At 45.4% G+C, this 26,771-nt stretch overlaps 1 protein-coding gene across 1 annotated transcript; it reads right to left on the minus strand.

Moving 5' to 3' along the window:
* Positions 1-753: 753 nt before the first annotated feature.
* LOC125304596 (olfactomedin-like protein 2A) lies at positions 754-26,531 on the minus strand. The gene is given in 8 exon segments (XM_048258999.1): positions 754-2,404; positions 3,171-3,356; positions 3,884-4,195; positions 7,566-7,803; positions 9,091-9,276; positions 10,147-10,254; positions 13,197-13,463; positions 26,261-26,531. Coding segments are annotated over 8 exon segments (1,980 nt in total). The 5' UTR covers positions 26,330-26,531; the 3' UTR covers positions 754-1,790.
* Between the last annotated feature and the right edge of the window lie 240 nt (positions 26,532-26,771).

Raw genomic sequence — 26,771 nt, forward strand, 5'->3', positions numbered from 1 at the left:
AACTGTCCTCTGATGTGGCGATGTGCTAGAGGAGTCACCAAACACTCGGAGTCTAGAGGAGGTACAGTAGATAGAGATACCAACAGCACCAACAGTTCAAAAAGTTCAAGATGTAAGGTGTAAAGGCTTATGATCCATTTACAATGAAGAATTATTTATGAAGAATTTACATATAGGTGATTTGATTCAATTCTGAGGTTGTCCACAAAACAGATTGAACTGTGACTTTTAAGTCTACAATGTCAGAGTCAACACACATTTGAACTCAGATATGTGCATACTTTTATCTGCATACTTTCATGCTATCCCCACATGCTATGTTTCACATATGGCATGCAGTCCTCTCAGCAACTGAGCTCTCTGACTTCATAACTGTGGAGATCTGCTGTCGCTGTTACCATTTCTGTTTCAGCAGTTCCCGTCTTCCTGACGTAATCTGACCAGATTAGAATTGGCGTACTTCAACTAATTCAGGTTTGTTCAACAGTCTTCAAAGAGCATTCGTGATTGTGATTAATTTTGAACAACATTACCATGGCAGTGCATAGGGTAGTTGTTATTCTACAGTTAAGAAAACACATGTAAGGTTTGTAATATTCCAAGTATGTGCTTCTACAAACAGCGGCAGAACATTTCTCTGTAGGAAAATCTGTCTTTTCGGGGTATTTGTACTGCTGCATTCATCAAGTGAACTTTTAAAGTAATCTAGATCTGACCTGGCTCAAAAAGCACCACACGACCGACCCATCACTCTGAATTTAATTTTTTATTTAGTTCATTGTAGAAACATGTTTGGAGGATTGAAACAAATGAACACATTGAAAACAAAATGTCTTGAGGAAGTCACATGTAATTGAGCAAAACTGACCCAGATGTCTACTTTGCACTTGTGCACCTTTAATGTTATTTACAGTGGAACGGTCTAAATTCCAACACTTACTCTCCCAGGGGACTTTACTTTTATCAGTTCAGCTTTAAATTACTTTTTCTTCTTCCTGTGGAAAACTCTATCAAAGAGGTTACTGTGAACAGTGGGTTACACCTAAGCATCTGGCAATTTTAAAAAGTACATGATTAAAATATTTACAGATTGCCAAAGTCTTACATAGTTTTACAGAGTAGCACTCTAATTTCAAAAAAGTTTTATCACATAACCTTAGAAAAGTTAACATTCAAATTCAGACTCATAAGCATATATAGTCTAATCAATGATTGCAGTCCACCAAACTCCAGAGTGATATCTCTGACTGAATAGCATAATTTAATATACACAGTGTGTACATCTATGTGTGTAAATAAACATGTATGTCCCTGGATTTGTAAAAATAAATGACCAAAAAATAACAGAAAATAATCTCAGTCCTGACTGTACCTTATAGCGGATTTTCAGAGAGTTCTCATGTAAGTCCCTTTGTCTTTGGCTAATGAACAACCAGTCTGAGTCTGACGTCTTTGTGAGCTCCATCGTGATTTGCTGAAGTGTGACTATCACTTCCACCCATAATAATAACACACATAAGCGATCAGCTGTCTACAGCTGATATAAACATATAGCTGATACAGTCTACAAAAAAAAGTTTAGCTGATGATTTTGTTGCTGTCTTTGAACATGGCCCGAACATGAAGATACCTTATTAACAGCAGTAAGAGCAACAACGAAAACAAAGAACAGCGCATTACAAAAAAAAAAACAACTAATTCGAATAGCATAAAAGAAAGAAAGTGCTTGTTCAGTTGGATGGAGTTTTGAGGGAAAGGGTTGCAGAGGCATAATAATTGGTCCATTTTTTTTAAGACTTTGAATGCTCCACAAAATTGATGGAGTAGGTGACCTGGTGTCCGTTGTCCCACGCATACAGCACCTTCTCCTTGGGGTTATAGTCAATCTGTGTGGTGAAGGCGTGCTCATTGATGAAGGGCAGATGGGGGGCTCTCTGCGTGCCTGTGTGTGTGTCGTAAGCATACGACAGCTCGCCCTCTCGCTGGTTGTACACGTCGACAGCATAAAGCACGCCGCAAGCAATGAAACAGTTCCCGTAGGACTTCCGCCTTAGCCCCGTCTTCCAGGTTGTCTCCTTCTTGATGGACAGGTCCGTGGGGTCCAGCTTGCTGACCACGATGACTTCCTGCTGGCCGTAGTCATAGTCTACTGCCGGGTAGATGACCCAGAGGCCACTTTCGTCCACGGCAAAGTCGATGTCCGAGTGGCCTCTCCACTTCCAGGGCGTGGTGTCCTCGTAGACGACGTCGTGCAGGAGGGTCCAGGCAGCCACGTATCGCATCTTCAGGTCGTACTTGATGATGTTCTTTGTGAAGGCCCGATTGTAGTAGAAGGCACCGTTGTAGACAACATGGCCTGTTCCAATCCAGTTGTAAGGCAGTTTGTAGAGGTTGGTCCAGCGTCCTTTGTAGAAAGAGAGAGAGAGTGAATGAGGGAGAAGGAGAGGGAGAGAAAGAACAATTGGCAGTCATTTAAAAAAAAAAGAAAATAGGGTTCAACTTGAGCTCATGGCTTTCCACACTGTTTCCTTAGAACACATGTAACATCTGCCTTGACAGGTATTTAAAGCCAACATGACTTATAAAAACTGAACCAGGCGTTTTCCTTCAGATATAATTGTACTGACATATTCCATCTACCACCACTGGGCACATGCAACATTGTGCAGCAGGAAGTAGCCAAATATCCGCTTCAGTATAGGCCTTGAGGGACAAAGCCAGAGTGACCTTTATTTAGACTATTATTGTGTGGCCATTGTGGACACTTTTGTTACAATGTTTGGTTATTGTTGTCATGTAGTCAGGGAAAATCTGTGTAACAACATTTACGTGCATACGTATAAGTATTTATAATTCAATAGTTTTAAAGATCATTTAAGTCAAATCATATCCTTCATATGATGTCAGGTGCTCATTTCTGTCATGAGCAATACAACTTTATCTTGGCCTTCAAAAAGTTCTGTTATGCAAGACATTGCAATTATGCAATTTCACTATTCTTCAAACTAATGGCAGTGTTTTAGAGAACATTTGTCATTTGACATTTGAATGTTTTGGAAATCACCTGCTAAATGAATTATGTCTATTCTTATCTTATTTACATAATGGGACAGGTGGCTCTTTTAAAAACATTAAGTTCAACATTTAAAAAGAGCGAGTAAAAGTCTCACCTTGTTTAAAATTCTCCAGATTGCGGAATTCAACCAGGTTGTTGCCATAATAGTAGTTTGTGATGTAGATTTTGGAGTCCCTGGCCAGTGGGTCCTTCATCCAGGCGCCCTCGTTCCGCCCGTAGCTGTGGTGCTTCACGGGCATCTCCACCGAGGCGATGGTCCCCTCGCACTCCAGGTCCTTCCCTGAGACACACGCAAGAGACGGGTTAATCTGACCATCTAAATCACAATCTAATCTCCGCCCAATGCAGCTATCTCCACCTGATATCGCTCGTGTGGTCAGTGATGGATGCTTATGTATAAAGACGATAGCACGCAGCAGATTAGTCATGGTGGAGAAAGTTGTTTTCGTTATAAATCAAGGTCCCTGAGAGTAGAGTGAGTGCTATAATTTAGCTCACTTTGCTTGTGCAACATACTGCATTACAGGTCTTGGCAGAGCAGTGCCTCCATGGTCTAACCAAAACACTCAGAGTCCAGGTTCCACCCCTTTATTTTGTTTTCGGCTAAAACAGATTCTCTTGGGAGGGCCCTTGTGGAATACATTTATATGGGAAACTGTTTAAAGATTTACATGTAAATGAAAAGTGTACAGCACCAGCGCCATTTTGTACTACTCTATCACTAAACGTTTTGTCAGTATACCCATAAGCCTACAGTATTCGTATACCGCTGAATTCACACGTCTTCAAAAAATCGATGCTGCTTACCGGTCGGCAGTCGACTGCTGTTGTCCGAGTTGTCAATCACCAGGAGGATGGTGGGAGCAGGCTGCACTAGTCGGTCCTCTCCTCTACCTGTCGTCTTGCTGGTGGTGGAGCTGGTGCTTGTGCTGCTGGTAGTGGTGGGAGCTTTGGTGGTGGTGGTGGTGGTCGTCGGGGCGACAGTCGCCGCGGTTTCTGTGGTTGTGGTGACAGGACTGTCGATGTCCTCGACCCGGCGGAGTGTGTCGGTTTCCTCGGGCCTCTCCTCGACGTGAGCCTCTCGGTCAGAGCCAGCGTTGTGAGTCTTGGCCGTGCTCTCTAACAGCCACAGACAAAGAGAGATATACGGAGAGAGAGAGAGAGAGAGAGAGAGAGAGAGAGAGAGAATGGAGAATGAGAGAGAGGAAGAGAAAGAGGGAGAGAGATGGGAGATGAAGCGTTTGCTTTGGAAGTTTGGGGAATGATCAGTGGAGCTGAGCAGATTACACAGAGGAGCTCCCAAGGAAAATAAACCCCTAATGAAGATGCTGAAGACGCGCCAGCTCACGCAAGGCTCCAGCTCTGACACAAACACACACACGGACCCCCCCAGCTTGGATGCAGCTCGCAGCTCGCTGCTCACATTCAGCCTGTTGCCCTCAGCGGCTTCACATGTAGCGCGGTGCCGTTCCCTTGTTTGTGTGTGTGTGTGTGTGTGTGTGTGTGTGTGTGTGTGTGTGTGTGTGTGTGTGTGTGTGTGTGTGTGTGTGTCCTAAGAGGCCACCCAGAATGTGTTGGTTCCATCCGACACAATCATCGGTCTGGTTCCTGCATCTGGCCCTCTGCCTCTTCATTCTTTGCCTAGTTTTTAAACTCACTTGTTCCTGGAGGGAGAACCCCCACACACACACACACACACACACACACACACACACACACACACACACACACACACACACACACACACACACACACACACACACACACACACACGCACAAACACAAACACAAACACACACACACACACAACACACACACACACACACACACACACACACACACACACACACGCACACACACACACACACACACACCCTCTATTGAGCTGCCGTTGCTGCAGCCACAAACAATGTCAGGAAAGCGTTGACTTTTTCCAGCGCAGAGGGTTTATAGTCCGTCTTCCTGCAGGTAGGACTGAGCCCCCAAATGGCTGGCCAACTGGCTGGCCAACTGGCTCTCCGTCAGAGGAGCCTTCTAAGGATGAGCTCAATCAATGCAAGCAGCGGGGGCACAGATCTCCATAACAGGACACTGGTGTGGGCCGCCAGAGATAGAGCGCTTTCCTAAAGCAAACGCATACAGTAAACAAACGCTGTCTGCTGGGAGCTCTTTTAATGCTGGAGTCCATATGAGAAACTGCACGTCTGACTGTGTGCTGTGTCATCACTTTACATTACTTCTAACACACACACAAATGCACACACACATGCACACAGCTTACACAACATTATATATACAGCTCTATAGAAGATTCTTCTATGCAGGCACCTTATGTGCTCTTATCTGCAGACTATGTGTATCAACACGACAGAACCTCAGCCTGACCTCTATTCATCTTGAGTTGGCCGCACATTCTCTTCACTCAACGCTTTTGGCTCAGGTGTGGTATTTGTTCTCTCCTTCCCAAGCCACGCACGCCCCGTCTATCTTCTACAAATCAGCGCTCGTTGCCGATAAGGAAGCGCTGTTTACTAAACTAGTGTGAACGCTTTCCTGAGGTATCGGAGGGGCCATCGCTCTCGTCATTCCAAATTAGGGCAGATTTATGGGGCTTTTGGGGGCCCGCTGTGTCCCCGTGCGGCGCATTCCTCACATGTTTATATCCACGCTATCTCACGGAGCGTGGCCCGATAATAATAATGTGTCAGGTTTCCTCTGCGGCCGACTATCTGGGTTTGACGCGGTAACACAATACAGATGAGTTCATGGTATGGAGCGTGTGTGTCTCTTTTGAGATCGGCACATCCGCATCCGATTTATGTTTTGTTAAGGGGCAGGGGTGAGTGTGTATCTTGCGCATCTGTGTGTGTGTGTGTGTGTGTGTGTGTGTGTGTGTGTGTGTGTGTGAGTGCAAGAGAGAGTTTGAGTGAATGTTTGTGTATGTGTGTCAGTGAAAAAAGAGAGGAGAGTGAATATATGACGGTTATTATTACAGTCATCAGTGTTCGGCCCGATCTGTGTGTTTTGGACCACGGCAACCCTTACACAATCTCTCAGCTTGTATCAGAACATCATTACACATAAACGGTACACCTCTCGAGGGGGGAATTGCGGGATGTTTAAGACCTCCACCCATTCATTCTCCATCTTGTTCGCAAAGCTAATCATTCCTTCTGAGAAAACTCATCTATTTAAACCAAATACAAGTTTGACCGCATGTCAGAAATCTGATGCCTCTGAACGATCCACGGAGTCTGCAGGAGCTGTCGGAGTTGTCTGGGATGGTGCGGTACAGTGCAGCTGGTTGTGCTTTTTCCACTGGAGAGCAGGAAACTATTTTGTCTCAAAGGAGGAAATCAGAGCCATACATTCCCTCAACACAAGTGTTTGTTGAGTGAAATAATGTGTTCTAACACATAGCGTGAATCTGGTGTGTTTTCTGTCATTTCCCCCCGTTGTCTTTTCATTCATCGCATGCAAAAAGAGCTTTTAAGATTTGTCCTGACCTTTAAAGGAAAATTCTGGTATTTAGCACTTTGAGTCCCTTTTCTGGTTTGTTATGGATGAACTAGAGTGGTGGACACCGAAATTTTGATGATCGGTCCTGTCTCGACTTTTATGACTCATTTTGAATCGCCTTTGAATCGCCTTTGACTACTCAGAGTGGCTGCCAACAGGCATGCTCAACATGTCCTAAAACAACCCTTGACGTTCGTTTTCAAAACTGTGCAACTCACCGGGTGGTTAGTGGTGTTCGTTGATTATTAAAATCAAATATATCGGTGCAATGTATGATTTCCAGCCGTCTTATTTGCTATTGTGGAACTATTTTTTCAGACACCTCACAACCGCGTATAAACTTCCGCTCAATATTTGAACCTGAAGCATAGACGGTGGCGCAGTAATATCAACGTGCAATGAGTCTTCCAACAGAAATCAATGGGATTTTACAAAATGCCAAATAAAACACGATAGAAACCGGTGAGTTGCACAGTTTTGAAAACGAACGTTAAGGGTTGTTTTAGGACATGTTTGAGCATGCCTGTTGGCAGCCAGTAGTCAAAGGCGATTTAAAACGAGTCAGAAAAGTCGAGACAGGACCAATTGTCAAAATTTCGGTGTCCACCACTCTAGTTCATCCAAAACAAACCAGAAAAGGGACTCAAAGTGCTAAATACCGGAATTTTCCTTTAAGCTTTTTTTTAAAAGAGCTTGTTGCTACGGAGGCCCTAAGGGGACATGCAAGAGGAATTAAGTTTTTCATGTGCACCAGAAAGTTTCAGGAAATGTTCTGGTGCTCACCATATTTTATCTCACATGTTCTTTTAGGGGCTCCATACTTTGCCATTAAGTTACTAACACAAACACTTTTCTTAGTAGACCAAAATTAAAAATGTTCATGCCCAAAAGACTAGTTGGCAGTGTCCAAAAGTTACCAGAAGGTTCTACCATAGTGTTTTGTTCCTGAGAGTGCATTCTTTTGTGTTACCTCTGCTGCTGGCAGTGCCGTCCCTTCCGTCTGTCTTGGTGGCCTTGTAGTAGGTGATGCCCCTGATGACTCCTGGCTGGTGACCTGCAGCCTTGGCCTTCCCTGCGGAGTCTGGCTTGGTGACCTCCTTCTTGGGCTTGACCAGTTTCTCCTTGGCTGCCTTTGGGGGTGGTTTGGGTTTCTCGGGCTTCTTGGCTGAGTACTTGCCTGCTTCTTTCGCCTTGTCTCCCGCCGTGTCCTGCCAATAGGGAGGGTTGTTATTGTGTGTCTGCACTGCAGCACTTATAGTGAAAGTATATGTAAGCTGTGTATATATTGCTTGTCTGCTATAGACCCTTTCAAGAGAGTTCCATTATCAGCATCATAGTTGGCCCCACAAGGCTTCCGTTTTAACATTCCATATGTTCTCTTAATGCAGAGGAAGTAGATTGGGAACCAAATAGAACGTTCAAGCATTGTTTTTGTTTTTATTGTTGAAAGCAGAGCCTTATAGATATTCAATTCAATTAAATTTAAAAATGTTATTTATCCACGAGGGGCAATTTTCTCTATGCAGGCATAGTGACTTATAAGACATAACACAACATATAAGACAGGACAGACAAAGAAAGAATAGGACAGACAGGAGTGTAAGGAGGGGGGTTAGTCCCAGAAGATGGAGGAGGAGGGGGCTTGGAGGGGCTTGGATTCAAGTTCAAAAGGCGAATAGCCTCAAAAGTAAAGGTGGCCTTCCTCCTGTTAGTCCTAGCAAGAGGACAGCGCAGAAGCCTGCCAGAGGGCAGCCATTCAAAAACCCTGTGTAGGACATGGGTAGAGTCTTCTAGGATGCAGTTGGCTTTCCTTAATGTTGCCTTGTCATGCAGTGATGTCAGAGACTGACGAGGGTGGCCAATGATTTTAGAACATGTGTTCACAATGCTCTGGAGGTGTTTCTTATTTTTGACTGAGAGGGAGTGAAACCAGCACATGGATGAAAAGGTCAGTATACTTTCAATAAAGGAGGTGTAAAAAATGCTAAGATATCTATATGGCTCTGGTTGAAAGGGTCTATAAGAGCTCAGCAGAGGTGGAAGACTGTAGGGGAGAGACACTACAACTCTGGATCTCTACAACTTCAGGTCAGGAAATTACACATTTCAAAAATCCACATTCACGTCTCTGGTCTAACAAATGAGCATCATATACATATACAAAGGTCTAGTGGACATCCTATTAATCATTCAGGTCTATATTGTTGAGAACAGCAGAAACCTGTTTAGATGCCTGTTGTGCTAATGCTGTGAGAGCTGTCTGGCTAAGATTAGCCCTAGCTAATATCAACCCAAGGGTATTGTTATTTCTCAATGTTTATAGACAGTGTTTTGTGCTACTGAGCATAACTGGGTTCCACCAGGGAGTTGTTGCTGGAAATAGCAAGGGTTCACCTGGATCTGAAAATGTAGTCAGCCTTAAATGAGTGAGCGTGCAGAGGGGCAACCTGGGAGTTTAAATGTGGATGTACCCAGCAGGACTTTTAGTGGCCTACCTGGGCTTTGCTGTTGGGCGTAGCTCCAGAGTCCTTCTGCAGCAGCTGCAGGCCCAGCCTGGAGATCTCCTTCTTGATGCTGATCATGATGTCAGAGTAGTTGTCATAGCGCTTCAGCTGGTTGGTCAGGGAGCTGAGGCTGTCTCTCACAAAGTCGTTCTCCCGGGTCAGATTGGTCTTTATGGTCTAGAGTACAGACAGACATGTGTCATTAGGGTTTCCCATAGACCCCAGAGCACAAGAGCACAAGACGAATGCGGATCACAGCCACAGTAGCTGCACTTCAACACTATCCCACTGGCCACTGCTTCTCTCCAGGGTGAAATGAATCTTTTCTGTCCAATTAAACCGTAACATAACAACATCATAGAACACACAGGAATGTGATTTTTCAATCCCTGAGAATCCTCTCTGAAGCTCATCAGAATGATCTAGGACTCGGCATTCCACATGTGTGGTGAAATTAAGTCTCTACGCATGTTCTCATGGGCACTGTTGATATCCATCACGGCCCTCTCTAAACCAACATGGCTGTGGTTTCCCATGGCCCATGTGCAGCTCCCACTGCACAGGGATGGGGTTTTAAGCAAAACACCACCATTAAGTGAAAAAGACCACAGAATTTCCTTAAGGGCTGTTTAATTCGACCACATGCTCATTACGCAATCCCTGCCAAAATGCAAATGGACACTTTCCCTGCTGTCCACTCTCTGAGAAGCACTAATGAATAGCTCACAGGAGACGTTTTAGGGCACTACAATTATTCCATTTCTCACAGCTGCCCCTGCCTTATTATTGCATGTCACTCTTAAGCCCTTTCTCTCTCTCTCTGGGCTGTGGCTTGTTGTTTGAATGTGTTTCTTCAATTTTATGACTTATGTGGATGTTTTTTTTCTTTTGTGTGTCACAATCTCCCACTTAATTTTACTTTCCGACATTTCTCTGGACTCCCGACTACTCTCCACTCCTCTACCCTGTTTCTCAAACTCTCCTCACCTTCTTCCTCCCACGTTCTCTTAAATCTAGAAAGGTCACGGGGGGACGACGACGACTCACCTCCTCCAGGTTGTTCATCTGAGAGACGACCTTCCTGATGTACGCGTGAACTTTCAGCAGGTCCATGCTGTACAGGGTTCCCTCCAGGAGATCCACCATAGAGTGCAGCTAGAGGAGGAAGGCAAGAGAAAGAAAAGAAAAGACAAGACAACAACCGAATGAGAGCGCAAGAGAGCAAGGATGACTAATCAGCATCAAAGGCTGAAGTTCTCTCAGTGGATCAGAACACCCAGACTGGGAGACTACTCTCTCTGGATGACGTTAGGGGAGCAGTCTACTTGAACAGGAATGTCGAGTATCTGTCTGCATGAAGTCGTTCTAAGTTTATTTGTCTTGCCGGACAGACTTTGAAAAAAATCCATGTGGTCCTCCATCTGTTGTTTGAGTTCTCTGCTCATCTAGTGGATGTCAGCTAATGTAAGAAAGACACGACGTTAACAGGAACTAGGCCCTTGGGCGTATTTTAAGGACTGGAGAGGGTGTGAGGGGGAGAGAACTGTCCTGCAAAAGGTTCCTGTTTATCATTAGTGACACAGAAATATTCTCAATGGGCCAATGTCTCCCTCAACAGCACAGCATAAAACACGTGGCTAAAATTATACAACACTGTCCCATTCACTCTAAACAGATCCAGCTTCTGTTCAGATCAAACTCAGACAGTGAGTGAGAGCATTTGGATGTCATTGAGATGTTTAAAAGTGGAAGCGAGAGTCTGTCGGATGCCCATGAGAGAGAAAGGAAACACACCTTCCTTCTTGGCATATACCTGAAAGGGAACGGGGTTTGCTTTTACTCTTTCTTGACACCTGTAGTGTTTTCACTCTTTCTTGAGGAAGACTGAATATGTGTGGAAAGGAAGATTGTTGGAGACAAGAGTGTGTGAAGGAATGCAGCTGGATGGCGTGGGCCGGAGGAACACACGGAGCCAGAGAGGAGAGGTGGGAGACAGATGGCCTCTCCATTTGAACAAGGTTCTGCTCATTGATCTGATGATTGAGGGAAATAGGGGAGGTTGTTCCACACCACTGCCGTCATAACAACATTCATTTGGATGGCTTATACTACAAGACAAAAGTCATTGTTGAAGCGCAATAAAAGTACGATTTAATTGGGTGGAATTCCAGCAGCATATTACCAAACCGCTGAGCTAAACGCTGACATAAAATTTCTCCATTCCAAACATGTCCACCCACAAACACACAAGGCCACTTTACACAGCCATCTGGGTGTTAAAACATGCTGGGATAATATTGTGTACATTCACTTGCACACAACTGAATGACAGAGAGAGAGAGAGAGAGGTAAATAATTACACAAAGCTCCAATCAATAATCAATCTACTCTTGTGGAAAATCTGATCCGTGTTGATGCCTCGTTGACATTTATCCAACGTGTTGATTTTCTTAACCCACTGTTGCGTGCCCATGCAAGTTCATGACTCATTTGTGGGTGTACACCTGACAATCTGATTGATAAGCAGCCTCTGCTCTGTGGCCTATCAGGTGGAGTCAGTTTTGGCCCTTTGCACGATTGCATCAGATGGTCTTTTCCCTGTCTTTTCAGATGTTCCATCCTCTCTTGTTTTTCTTGTGTGCACATCTGAGGGCTTCGCCCTGAATGAAAGTCATATGTGCTTCAACCGGCCCCTCTCTATCAATCCATCTCTCCACATGGCTCACTCAGTACAGTGTGAGATTCGGTGAGATTGGAGACATGCGGCGTCTGCTCAGTGTCCATGGAGCTGGGACCATTTGTCTGACTAATCACCATTGTGTTGAGGTGCTGAATGACAATACGCAGCCTACTGCAGCAGTCATCTCCAGAGGGACACACTAACATACCTTGGGTTGAAGAACATACTATACTGTGAATACCCGTACTGCCTTAATTGTATTGGTCAGTTTTGGGCATAGATTTTCATTTGAAAAGGCTATTGATTATATTGATTATTGACTTTATGATTGATGAATGAAAGCAGAGGCCCAATGGATGACAGTGACACGATAGGTCATTCTGTGTGTGTGAGTTTTGGTGAATGTGTGGGTGTGTGTGTGTGTGTGTGTGTGTGTGTTTGTAGATAGATAGATAGATAGATAGATACTTTATTGATCCCCAGGGGGCCTTAATTGTATTGGTCAGTTTTGGGCATAGATTTTAATTAATTGGTCAGTTTTGGGCATAGATTTTCATTTGAAAAGGCTATTGATTATATTGATTATTGACTTCATGATTGATGAATGAAAGCAGAGGCCCAATGGATGACAGTGACACAATAGGTCATTCTGTGTGTGTGAGTTTTGGTGTGTGTGTGTGTGTGTGTGTGTGTGTGTGTGTGTGTGTGTGTGTGTGTGTGTGTGTGTGTGTGTGTGTGTGTGTGTGTGTGTGTGTGATATATATATATATATATATATATATATATATATAGAGAGAGAGAGAGCGAGAGAGAGGGAGAGAAACAATAGTTAGAAAAACGAAACAAAGGAAAAAGGATAAAAAGATTGAGGCAGAGAGGAGCAGACAGAGTGTGAGTCTGGGCAAGAGATGCAAAGAGAATAAGGGGGAAGGTCAACCAGTCTGTGGGCAAGAGAGAGAGAGGAGAGAGAGGAGTTCCTCGACGGAAAGAGAGAGGTTGAAATGAAGAGACAAAAGAGAAGTCTCCGAGCTACTGATGCATCTTGACCACATGGTGATTAATATAAGAGAGAGAAAACAATAGACAGGGAAAGATTGAAATGAAAAGAGAGAGAAAGAGTAGAGTGAAATGAAGAGATACAAAATCCTCAGTACTACTGATCAGAGAGAGAGAGAGACAGAGACAGAGAGAGAGAGACAGTGACAGAGTAAAAAGAGAGAGAAACCTCAAAGCAGTAACCTTAGAGTCTACATGGATTAAACCCTGAGTACCTTCACTGAAAGACAGACACAGACGTCTTGGAGGAAATGATGAGAGAGGTGGAAAGAGAGGGAGAGAGAGAGAGGGGGGGACTGCAACTGAGAGAAAAGGAAAAGTGTCCGGTGGGAGGCGGCTGGCTGGCCTGTCCAGTGTTTACCTTCAGCAGCTCGGGCGCCTGCTTCTTCAGCTTCTCCATCTTCCACTCGTTCTCGCAGGGGTTGAGGGAGGAGGGCGGTGCGGTGCACGAGCACTTGCAGTCAGAGCCCGAGCTGACCGTCTCCACCGTGTAGAAGTCCTCCACTGCTGCGCTTTCCGCAGCTGGCAGGCGCCGCGCGATGATGCGTCACAACCCCCGCATGATGCACTTACAGCGACAGTCCGAACCCTCGGACGTCATCCGCACAGGCTCCGTCTCCCCAAAGATCTGAGGGAGACAGAGAGAGAGAGAGAGAGAGAGAGGGAGAGGCAGCCATTGGTCACTTGGTCACCAATTGGGTTCAAATTAGAGAGAGAGAGACAGGTATAATCTGTCTAAGATTGAGGCATAAGGTACGACAAGATGATGAGACAGAAGTTAAACAGATTGGCCGAGACAACAAAACATTTGTTTACGATTATTTGCCGTAGATTTCTTTTTGTACCTATGGTACCCAGATGTTCTGTGCTAGAATATCAGTGGGTCTCTTGTTTGGAACACACATGTATCTCTGAAGGATCTCCTCCACTAGCATCACAACACAATCTGTTTTCACCGTCGCTTCTCCAAACCATAGGAAAAGTAGGTCACAAGGGCACAAGTCAGGACACTAAAAGGGAGAGAGGGAATGATGATGAAGAAGCAAGCTGATCTTGCTTAATGAATTTCCATTAAGATAGGCCACAGAAGTTCAGCCGAGGCTATGTCCCATTCAAATGCCTCGTAAATCATAGATCCCTCTGGCAATTAAGCGAAGCATTAAATTAATAAATCAGTCTTTTTTTCCAACTCGGTGAAGGCTATGAATGGATTTATTTACTATGATATTGAGCTCAGACCCGAGGCCTTTGTAACAGTCCAATAACTGTCTACAAACATTTCATTTTTCTTTAACGCTCACTCTGCTCCCAATCGTGCCACATAGTTCTCTAAATGAAAACCGGTCCCGTCAACACAAAGGCAGGAGGTTCGGTTTGATCCTCCTCCAAGAGCCACAGAGCACTTCTCTCCGGCGGCTTCATTCGCATGCAGTAAATTACAGCCAGTGAGATAGATGACAATTTCACCGCCTGGTTCATAACCATCAGCAGTGGCGCTCCCAGCACCCTCAGATGAGCAATGAGGAGGACAATGGGAGTTCAGCGAGACTGCGGAGCTAGTGGCCAAACGGTGACACATACAGATAGCCACATCCAGCGCGTGTACATATTGTAACAATTTGATAGCGACACACACAGTTGTCCAATCAAAAGGTTTATTAGCTGAGAACGAGAGCAGAGACACAGACCCAGAACACCATACACATGGGGCAGGTCAAGTACACACACACTACACATACAGGGGAGGACGCAGCCCCCCACACAAAAAGGATCACACACAAGGGAGAACTAAAAGGGAAACATGTCACAATAAAGACGCTAACTTCACACGTATAACTTAGGAGATATAAAGACATAAACCCCAAATGTTCGCTCCCGTATCCCAGCATGCCCTGCATGGGAGAACGCTAACATTGTCTTCTGCGCCGACGTTACAATATGAAAAAATGTCAATGCTCAAGATAAATATTAACCTAGAAATCTAGACGCACCCTAGCGGGCTAGTCTAGCAACTCTCCGTTGGCTTGTGAGCTCGAAAAATTAAACTTCTATCAGGCCAATCAAATCATGTATAGAGTCGTTAGGCGGGCTTAACATAATGATTGATAGCAGAGTTGCAACGGTTTGGCTTGAATTCCCTGCTACTTGAAACAAAGAAGATGGATGTTGCTGTTGGCGAACAGTGTGACAAGAGTTAAGCTTTTTTTAAGTTGGCAAAAGTTTGAACTAGCCAACTAGCTCCGCTGGTGGGACACGCATGGGACTCATAGCGCTGTCCTATTGCGTGCAGAGGGAATTTGAAAGACAACCTATTATCCCGCCCCTCGGACTGAGCACTGCGAACAGTGAGTGCCCAGACCCTACATTTTAATGTGGGTCTGGCTCATCAGGCTAGATAAATATATCACTCTCGGCCCATTTCACAAGAGAAAATTAAGACAAAGCACTCAGGTGATTCGATACTGAGAGTTCACATCATCACATGAATACATTCCTTAAGGAGTCTTGCATGTGAAGTGCTCATATAATGGTACCTATACTGTATATCAGTCTGTGTTGAACAGCATTGTGTAAGGACTGAACTCCTGAATATTTGTTTTGGTTTTCATTCCACACGTAATTAAATGAGAATCAGGGAGGAATGTGGTGAAGAGTTAAGTCGTTGATCAGCAAGAGAGGGGAAGAGCATGTTCTGTAGACCAGGGGAACTGCTTCCTCGCTTACAGAGTCTCAATGGAACACCTGCATGTCTATATTTAGATCAAAGATACAATCTTCCGGCTCAGACAGGATGAGTTACCAGGTGAATCTGCTTTGGCATAAAATATCCCCAACAGGACCAGCTGGGCTAGTATGGCACCAGAGCAGTAGAGATCAATACATATCATATGAATATAAAGCTGCACTGTAGCCCAGCCACGGAACTATGAATACTGAAAAAACATTACACACACACACAGATCACACAGATCAGCCACCAGACCACCACCACACACACACACCACCACCACACACACACACACACACACACACAATGTAGACCAACACAATCAGGCACACAAACACTTTTCCCAGCCTTGTGTTCCCACAGTCGACCCTTCTCTCTAGACTTTGAGGAGCAGTTTCTCAGTACGCCTCTGATCAGAGTCATTAGGCAGACAGGCCCTTTTACGTCATGTGAGGTTTAGACGCGTCACACTCACCACTACCACCTAGGACTGGGATCTGGGTTCCTGTGGGAAAACTCTCTCTTTACCGCTTCTGTTTGAAGGAAACCGTAAAAATGAACTTTTACAGGGGCATTTCCAAGCATCTCAGGCTCCACAAATGTTTTCTCCGTTTATAAGTTGGCGTTAGTTAACTTGGAATTGTCTGTCATTTCATGATGCCTTTCCAGTGCATTCCTCAGTCTGCTGAAGGACCCAAGAGGACATTACATTATAAAATAAAAAATAAATCAAATAAGAACTTATTCAGGCTGAAGAATGTGCACACTATAAAATGCATACACACCCAAACATTTTATTTATTTAAACATGCCTACAATATGTGACTTTTACTAACAAATTTCTCAGTTGTGGTTGTATTGAAATTTCAAGCTTAACTGTCTTGCCCAAACCCAGGGTGTTTCCCCTCTCTGCAGCAGCCCTAATGCAGTACAGATCTTTGTATTAACGTCTCTATCCTCTGACAGACACTATTATTATAGGAGATACCCGACGCTGAAGTCACTGTTCGGACATTGACACTGAAGGTCGCTGAAGGTCAAAGGGGATAGAGAGGTCAGAGCCTGGCTCGACCCAATCTACGGCCCCCTGCGATCAGCGCAGAGTAAGTCATCGCTTGCTGGTCCATGTGGTTAGCCAGGGCCAGCTGCGCCTCACCACGCTCCACTGCCTCCATTTTGAACCTGGTAGGGGAGGACACTGAAGAGGCGGAGGAGGGTGAGAAAGAGGATGAGGAGGAGGGCTGCTGGGGCGGACTGGACGGAGCTCTGTGGATGCTCCTGTCGGCAGAGGTCACATTCTCCAGGACCAGTGGACCAGACATGGTGAAATGTCTCTGTTAGCCTGATGCTGTCTCTCAGTGGGGAGGAGGGCTTTTGTCCGGAGTAATGTGCAGAGGGGCAAGGATCCAGTCAACGGGTGACATCTTTGTTTCTGTGTTTCGATGTCTTGGTAAAGAGTTACTGATGAAAAATTACAAAATTTGCAAAATTACTGCAAGTCTGACCTAAATTTAACAAAATGTCCACGTACGGTATCTATGTCAGGTCAAGTCTTCCTCCGTCCCAGTCGGTGTTTGAAGGTAGTTCTGAGTTAATTTGCTTAGATTTGATTCTGCTGATTATGAACCGTGCAGATCTGACTTAACTTGAAGATGCCCCTTCAATAACCTTTCCTTCTCAGTTTATGCAACACAGTCACTGCTGCTGCTACGACTACGGCAACACACACACACACACACACACACACACACACACACACACACACACACACACACACACTCTCTCTCTCTCTCTCTCTCTCTCTCTCACACACACACACTTTTGGCTCACTTTTGTATAACATCATCAGATATTTCTGTACACACATTCACACACATTATATTCATAAAGCGAGTAAATCCATATGATGCCCTGAGAATACAGTGGGCAGTTTTGTGAGGTGCAATAAAGGGCCCATATGTGGATTTCATGGCATCTTGCGGCTCTCTGTTTGTTTGTGTCATCTCTGCTCAGCAAAATAGTCTGGCTGAGCCTCCCTGAGCGAGCCCTGCCAACGCTGAGCCTCTCGTTAAAGTTGTCTGAGCATAACTGAAGGACTTGAGGTTTCATTAGCTGAGGAATGCAGTGGCCAAGTCCAACAGGACTGGGTCAGAGTGTGGGGCTGGGTGTGAGAGAAACACTTTCTAATGTGTGTGTGTGTGTGTGTGTGTGTGTGTGTGTGTGTGTTTGTGTTTTGCCACTCTCTCATGGCAATTCAGTTGGACGTTAAGGGGGTTCCTTTCAGCGAGTGTTTGGTTAAGGGACCCTTAGCAGGCCAAGCCAAAGACCCTTCAATACGACTTCATAGCAACATGGGCCGAGTCTGATGAACTTCAGTGGTTAGGGCGTTAAGGGTTAGTGATAATTTCCTGATATTCACATTCCTTCTCTGGAGAAATAGAGCATGCCAGGTGGGGTCGATGGTGACGGTGGAGTCTCATGTCTGGATGCTGGAGCAGTGCCATGATGTGATTTAGAGGGTTTTGGAGCCGGGGGCGTTGGGGAGCGGGGTGTGTGTTCAATTTCCAGATCTTCCAGTTTAAGGAGACAGGCAGGAGATGTATTACGTCAGATTCAGCCCAGTTTCTCACACACTGTGGTCCCTGTTCAAACATACTTCTCACTAGGTTTGGGTCCAAATTGCTCTTCAGTGTCTACATATGGGACAGCTCATCCTTTCAACACACTAACCGGCTCTATCAGTGGGGATGGGTGTGTCTGCATTGTTGGGAGAATAAGACAGGGCCCTGGGTATTAATGTTAAACTGATGGGAAATATGTGGACCAAAATAGTGCCTGATATTTCAATGGGGCCAAATGACCTTCCTTGTTTTCCCCACAGGGCAGAGTTCACTTTAGCCACAGTCATGCTATCTTGGCAGCTGTCTCCAATCTCATCCAAACTGCTATTCTTTTGGTAAGCCCCAGAATAAATGTGCCGTGAGATCACTCCCTCGAAATCAAATTCCTCTCCAAACCTTTCATCTCTTTGTTGCCCCCCTGTTGATAGTCCCTGGAAGACGTGCCCGGGCCGAGATTAACCGACAATCTGGCTGGTTCCACTGCTGAACAAACTGGGCTTTTCATCCCGGATCCCTGACTAAGTCCCACAGCCCGTGCACAGAATCCCAGCGGTCCCTTCACAGGTGCGGAGGGCACGTGGTAGCCAATTGACCGCAGAGTGAAAGAGGTGGCAGAGCTGGTCGGGGGGGCGTAGTAAAGCCTCGCATATCTGCCCTCGGTACGCGAACCCCCGGCCAGCTGCCATGTGATCTGTCTTTGCACAGCACCGTTATCGGCGCTGGCATCGGCAAGGGGCAGCTGACCAAACAACTGCGAGCCTGGCCTAGGCCTTCTGCCAAGACGGAGGGGGCTACTGTTCTCTACAACACACCCTAATGCAATCGCAGAAACTTACACATACTTACTGTAGACACACACACACACACACACACACACACACACACACACACACACACACACACACACACACACACACACACACACACACACACAAGCACACGGACACAAAAACACACACACAGAGACAGGGGATACAGACTGAGTAGGGGGTGCAAGGAGACAAGATAACTGGGTGGAAAAACACAAAGACTGATTACTACTAGTCAAAATATCACTTGTCTGGTCATGTGAACTCCAAATTATTAGCCCCATGCAAAAAATACTCAGAGGAACCCAAACATGGGTGTGAGTGCACTGACTCACTCAATAAAAATGCCTCTCCAGGCCTTTCATCTTTATGAATTATGCAGTGTAATGAATTTAAGATAGACCTTCTCTTCCTGTCTGTTACATTGAGTATGTGCTGAAACGCATGAGCTGTCTGAAGCTGGGTGGCTGTTTCCCTTCTCCCCTGCTGACAATACGGCTACAGTATCTTACTGATATCAAAGGGCATCACAACACCACTGTTTGGGCCTCTTGTGAAATTCCAAAACCATCACCACAGTAACTCAATCAGTCACGAGTGAGAGGAGAGAGAGAGAGAGAGAGAGAGAGTGGAAGAAAGAGAAACATCTTGACCGAAGACTCTTAAAGTAAGAGGGGAAAAAATAAACATGCGGCTTAATTGTTCCTCTTGATGTCCACCCGTTTGGTGTATGACAACAGATCAAAGTCACTGTAATCCTATCGCTGTGGAATGTCCTTTTCCCTAAGCCTAGAAGCTGAAGGGGCAGCAGGCTCTCCTCCACGCACATACACACACACACACACACACACACCACTCAGTCCTGCTGGTCAAACAGGGTGCAGGTAATTAGCTTGGTTACAATCTGCAGTCTTGAACCTCTGCCCAAACCTCATTAGGTGCCCGGTGCCCGCAGGGAGACCCTGCCCTCTGCTCTCGCCTCTCTTCTCAGGACCATTTTAATTGGGAGAGCACTGAGCTTCCCAAGACCCTCTGCACTGGCTGGGAGGGTTACAGGGTGGCCGGGGAAGTTACTTCATGGCTTTACGTCCCGCGGTATGAGACGTATAATACCATAAAGCGGTGCCTTTGACCAGCACTGACTCCATGAACAGAGAGAGAGGATTACAGAGGGGCAATTTTGCCCTTCAGAAATGGCTTGGTCCACATATGAGACTCCGATGCACCCTCAATCCCAGTTTCATTCCTATAATTAGCCTGGGTTTTCCCATGCTGACTTATGCGCACGATTTTATTCACGCTGCTAGGCAGCCTGGATTCTATGGACTTCTTTTTCCCCTCAACGAAGGAACCAATCACAGAACGGAGGGAGGGCAGCAAGACGATGATGACACACCAAAGCCGTTATGAGCTATGCACAGATGCATTTGATAGACATTCGTAGCGCCCAATAAACGGCTCTGGGCATTCGTGAACCACGTTTCAAATACGAGAAAATGAATGTCTAGTTCCCAGACCCCATCTCAATGAGATGAGGTCTGACGTTAGCCAGGCTATCCTATAATAGGAAATTTCAACAAATATCCAGGGGACAGATTTCTTTTCCAGTTTTCCTTACCCCTCTTCCCAACTGTCCTGTATATATGAACACCGCTCTGCAAACAGCTCGATGAAGACATAGGAGATATGCGGTTTACACAAAAAGTGACACGTTATTGACTTTCTCTTCCTCTGAGCTGGGGGCCCTTTTGGGTGTTGACATTAAGGCACAGCACTTATGCCCCAGGTAATGTGATTTATTACAAATTCCTCGACAGCGTGTCGTGAGCTGAGTCCAGATGCATGGTAACGTTCTCCAATCACACGCTATAGGCATTATTATATTCTTAATCTCTTTGTGTCTATGCACTCCCTCACTCTGCCTCTTCCTTCAACAGATGCCAGCGCTCCATGAGGAGCAACACTCTTTAATCTGGCCATGAGAGAGACAGAGAGAGAGAGAGTGAGAGGTAGAGAGAGAGAGAGAGAGAGGTAGAGAGAGAGAGAAAGAGTGAGAAGTAGAGAGAGAGATAGAGAGAGAGAGAGAGAGACTGACGGCAGTCCCTGGGCTGACGGTGGAGTGGAGCTGAAGTCACTGATACCTTCAATTTCCTGCTGCCTCTGCCGGCCGGCTGGCTGGCTCCCGAGCCCTGCTCAACATGCCAGTGGCTGAGGCCTGCAGCAGCAGGAGCACTGCACTGCACAGTAGCACTCAAATGCCCTGTTTCTACTACTACAGCTTGATCAAACTCAGGAGGGCAGCTGTCTCTGTCTGCCTCTGTCTGTTACTGTATATCCATCCGGTCATTCCTCCATGTCACAAGGGCAAGGAGCAGCTCTTGAGATTGTCAATTGTATGATCTGACTCCTAAAGTCTAAATCATGTGGGGTGATTTTTTTCAGGCAACTAGTTGCACTTTGAGAGTCTTTGTCTTTTTTTCATTGAATCTCTTCTCTGGTGTCCGTTCTTGTTATCTGTGGTCATCTAGTCATTGTTTGCATTGTGGCTTGTGCTGAGAGCGGATAACCAGGCACAAGAGTCGTCACATGCTTAAAGACCTGCTGGACCCCCCCATCTCAAGCCTTTATTTTCCATGACAACCGATTGAAGGCCAAGGGTGGGCAACCCATCCCTGTTAGAACAGGATTACCCTCGGCCTGGGAGAACTCATAGTCTCTAGAATGTGAGAGTTCACATTGCAAGTCCACATGCAAGACCACTCCACTAAAACGCCTCATTCCCACAGACCCCCCCCCCGCCCCCGCCCCCGTATGGCTTGACTAATTAAACTAGTGGCTACTCCTAGTGGCTCCAGACTTTCCTCCTGTGGGACACAACAAGCCACCCCTCCCAATTCCAAAAGTGATATAGTGGCTCACAGGGCCACAGAGGGCTCCTTCTCTTACACCCCCCTCCTGTTTCTGTTACACAGTCATGATAAATGATGGGGAGGCGAGCTGCCATCGAACTGGACCGGACCAGAGCACTGAGCTGAGCTGAGCTGGGCACTCTGACCGTAGGTGACACCCCACATGTGAGGGAGGCTGACATCCTGTCAGGGTAAGAGAGACCCTCCTGTTGGTGTCTATAGAAGGGTGTGGGGGTGAGCGTGGTCTATGGGAACAGAGAGAGAGAGAGAGAGAAAGAGGGGGGAGAGAGAAAGGGAGAGACTGGGTGTGAGTGAGTGAAAGAGAGAAAAAAAGGGAAGGGAGTGAGAGGGAACGAAAGACAGCACCAGGGATGGCTACAAACCCACAGCTGTGCAAACAACACTAATATTATTGTTCAAACACTGTTCCCATTTCACGCTACATTTTATTTACACAAAATCAGAAAATCTGTCGTTGTTCTGTCTCTGAGGGCATGCAGCACACCATGTTTCGCTCTGTTTTGATGCTTACACATGGAAATTGGAGCCTAGTTCTTCTGTTTTGATGCTTACACATGGAAATTGGAGCCTAGTTCTTCTGATTATCCACGCCTGTTCAACATCACCCAGTACAAGTACAATACCTTCCGCACTCTGCAGTGTTCACAGAACCCATTAATTGCATGTTTGAAAACACAATAAACTCCTAGGCAAACTGGCATTCGCTAACAATGAGACCGGAGCAAAAATGCTATTTTGGAACAGGCTGCAGTGGTATCCAAGTCAACACAGTGCGGGGAACTGGACAGCTGAGTCCCACCCCGCGGTACATTCATGCATCTGGCATGAGAGGGACACAGCTGTTGCGACACACTCTCGCAGGGGATCTTTGGGGAAATCCTCTTGCCTGCATCATGGCTAGGCAGGGAGAGACGGTGAGGGGCCAAGTGCAGAGTGCCGAGGAGAGTCTGTGTGGCTCCAGTGCTTTATGGCGCAGCTTAACCTCCTCTGAGTCTGTCATTCTCCCCCAGGCACCTCTGACCTCACTCAAAGTGTGTGTGTGTGTGTGTGTGTGCGCGAGCCTGAGAATTTGTGCAGAGAAGAGTCCATGCTAGGCTTGTCTAATATACACCGCGTGTCCATAGCTAGCACCCATAGCACTGGAAAACAGACAGAGCATTCACTGAGGGAAAAGACCCTCGAACCAAATCTTCCAAAATTCCATTTTCACTGAGTCAGTCTGATCCAGTGTGCTGTTGAGAGTAAATGCATTCCTCTGTGAGAATGTAAGTAAATAGTAAAGTAAGTAAATTTAATTTATAGAGCACATTTAAAACAGTTTCCACTGACCAAAGTGCTGCACAGAGGATATGGCTAAAAAATAAAAAATAAAAGCAAATCAGAACAAGCAAAATATAAAAGGCAAGCACAGAGAGAAGCAAGACAAATACAGAAATACAATAGACAAATAGACAGCCCTAAACAAATAAAAAGCAACAGTACAGAAGACACTTGAATATGAAGAAGAGAGGAGAGAGATGGACAGCTAGGAAGCAGGGAAGGCCAAGGAGTAAAGGTGGGTCTTTAGTCTTGATTTAAAAGTGGTGATGGAGGGAGACAGTCTAACATCTGGGGGCAGACAATTCCACAGACATGGGGCTGCTACATAAAAGCTCTATCGCCTCTTTGCTTGAGGCGGTCGGGCCACAGAGAGAAGACCCTTGTCGGCAGATCTAAGGGACCTGGATGCTGAGGGGATGGAGGAGGTTTGAAATATATGAGGGAGCCAACCTATGTAATGCCTTATAAACAATCAGAAGGACTTTGAAGTGGACCCTAAAGCTAATGGGGAGCCAGTGTAAGGAGGCCAGAACAGGGTGATGTGTTGGTATTTCTTGGTGCCAGTAAGCATCCTAGCAGCTGCATTTTGTACCAATTGCAGACGAGAAAGTTGGGACTGGGGGAGACCAAGATAAAGGGAGTTGCAATAATTTAACCGGGATGTAACAAATGCATGAATTACTGTTTCTAAGTCCATGGAAGACAGAGAGGGTTTGAGATGGGAAATAATTCTCAGCTGATGGAAGCTACTCTTGATAACAGAACTAATCTGCCTTTTAAAACAGAGCTCTGAATCAAGGATGACACCTAGATTTTTGGCATGTGGCTTGACAAAAGAGGAGAGGTGGGCTAATTTTCCTTCAATCAGGGGTCTAGCTTTAGAAGGACCAAAAATGATGACCTCTGTCTTATTATCATTTAGCTGAAGGAAGTTATCATTCATCCAGCACTTAATATCCTGGAGACAATCCAGAAGAGGCTGAATGGAGTTATCAGATCTTAAGGGCAGGTATAGCTGGGTGTCATCAGCATAGAAGTGAAAAGAGATGTAATATTGCCGGATGATGTCACCAAGGGGGAGCATGATAAACAGAACAGCAAAGGGCCCAAAATGGAGCCTTGCGGGACCCCATAGGAAACAGGAGCTGAGGAGGAAGAGGAGCAACCAAGGGATACTGAGAAGGTTCTGTGTCTGAGGTAGGAGCTGAACCAAAGTAGTGCTGTCCCCTTTATGCCTACCCAGTTCTCAAGACTGAAGAAGAATGGGTGACCATGTGTTAGGCATCCCCTTCCTCCCAGTTATTTGCATGTACAGTACATCTCTATACTAAGTGATAGTGTGTGTGTGTGTGTGTATGTGTGTGTGTGTGTGTGTGTGTGTGTGTGTGTGTGTGTGTGTGTGTGTGTGTGTGTGTGTGTGTGTGAAAGAGAGAGAGAGAGAAGGGGAGTGTGTGTGAGTGTTGTGTACACACCAAAACCATTCTGAGCCAAGTGCTGCAAACCACATTCAACTACAAATTTATGAATTAGGCTATACAATTGTATGATTTATATGAGTAGCATAGAGTCAGTGTCAGACACCTAGGTAAAGAATATCAATACAGCTGTATTTACACATTACTGCAAGCCTGTGACTGGAAAACACAAGTGTAGGCACAACACAAGAAAAGGTCTATTCATTTCAGCACATCATAGCCCACCCTCCGCATCATGGGCCCCTGTCCTCTCACATGGGCTATCTGATTAGAGTTGCATTCCTGGGACCCATGCCCTCTGCTAAGTGTGTGTCCTGATGCGCCATGGCGTCGCCATGTCACTTTTCCTCCTGCCGTTTTATTCGAGGTTAACCAACCGTTATACCAGAAGTGACTTCCACTACCCCGTTCCCGTCTCGAATAGCTCTTTGATCTGTCCGTAAGCTGCCACCCCGAAGAGGCTACTCTGCTTTTGGGCAAGCCGCTTTTAAGTACTCCAATACTTGTGTGGTATAAATCCGAGAGGCCGTCTGTGGTTTTAGTCACTAACAAAACAAAGAGCACACAAGCCCGTGAAATAGCCTTCTACAAAGGTTTGTTTAAAGAAGATTATTGGTATTTCACGACATTAATGAAACGACGTTATTACAGCTGAAAACAATAAGAAAAATGGACGGTGTTATATTATTTCTGTTAAAACTGGTCTCATTGGCAGCTGCCAGTTATAAACAACTGATAGGCTATAACTGGAATGAGTTTCGCCTACAGGGACTAAAAACACAATTAAACCTGCCTGTCATGAGTCAAATTCCTCTCAGCGTTGGCTTGTCGAGATAACATTTCAACATAATTGGCAACTTTACCATTTTCGTCTCACTGAGCACGGATGTTTGGACCGGTGCCAGGTCCATGCATATAGCGCGCCGATGGATACCCTGTTCGCTCAGTGGATTGGCCACCTGCTGCCTGGCTCTCTGCGCACAATACAGACTAGCTTCACAGGGTCTGCTCTCAATTACTGATGTGAAAACTATGTAAAGCCTTCCATGTGTCTTTGACCATAATTGAATCTGTTCATTAAGAATAATAACATCCCGAACATTGCTTGCAATAATCTTTCAATAAGGGACGCTTCATGCAATCCCAGAGGAATTGAGGTTTACAAAAAAAGGATAAGAGTTGAGTTTGGGAGGCTCAGGAAATCTCTATAGTTTGGCATGCATCACTGCACAAATAACTTCTGAAAAGCCATCAGAAACAAGTACTAAAGGCAACTAAAATCCATCATTGATGCCTAACTTCACAATTTGATTGCAAGTGAAAGGCTCTCCCATACACTGAAATAATACGTTTTCTTGTGACATCAAAGTAGCCAGAAGATAAGATGCATGAACCTAAATTCATGATTTGTTATATAATTAGAACAACATAATAATTGCGTTTGGTTTAAAAGTTAAAAATGTCAGCCCCAAAATGCATAACGTTAATGGATCTAAAACAGTTTGTTAAAAAGCAATTGTTAGATTGTTAAAATAGACCTACCTTGCTTTGCGCCTCCACATATTGTGAAAACAAAGGTAAACACAAAATGATGCTTGCCAGTCCCCACATTTCGCCAGAGATCGTATGAACTGTCAAGCAACTCTTATTTCCTATAACCGATTATCTGAGAGTAAAAAACAAGCTTTCCAGTTTATATCATCTAATTCACTCCAAGAGAAGACACGAATTATGGTTCCATCTGTAGTAGGCTAACCCCAGGCTGGATCAGAAAAATATCTCAAGTCTTGCAGCATGTGTTTGGAGCTCCAACCTCGCCTGCACACTGACACACACTTAGCACACATCACACAATTCTGTTCTAATTCAGTGTAGGCTGTGTCCCAGACGCGCTCTCACCCATCTCCCGCTTTCTCCACGCCACATAAGAGAACAATGCTGCCCTCCCTTGGCCGCATCGTAAACACAGCGTTTGCGTTTGCGTCTGGGTAGATGGTATTGTTTGTGGATTCGATATACTTTTACATATGTTCTAGCCACACAACGTTTTTGC

This window comes from Alosa alosa, chromosome 12 (genome assembly GCF_017589495.1).
Source record: "Alosa alosa isolate M-15738 ecotype Scorff River chromosome 12, AALO_Geno_1.1, whole genome shotgun sequence".
NCBI classification, from domain to species: Eukaryota; Metazoa; Chordata; class Actinopteri; order Clupeiformes; family Clupeidae; genus Alosa; species Alosa alosa.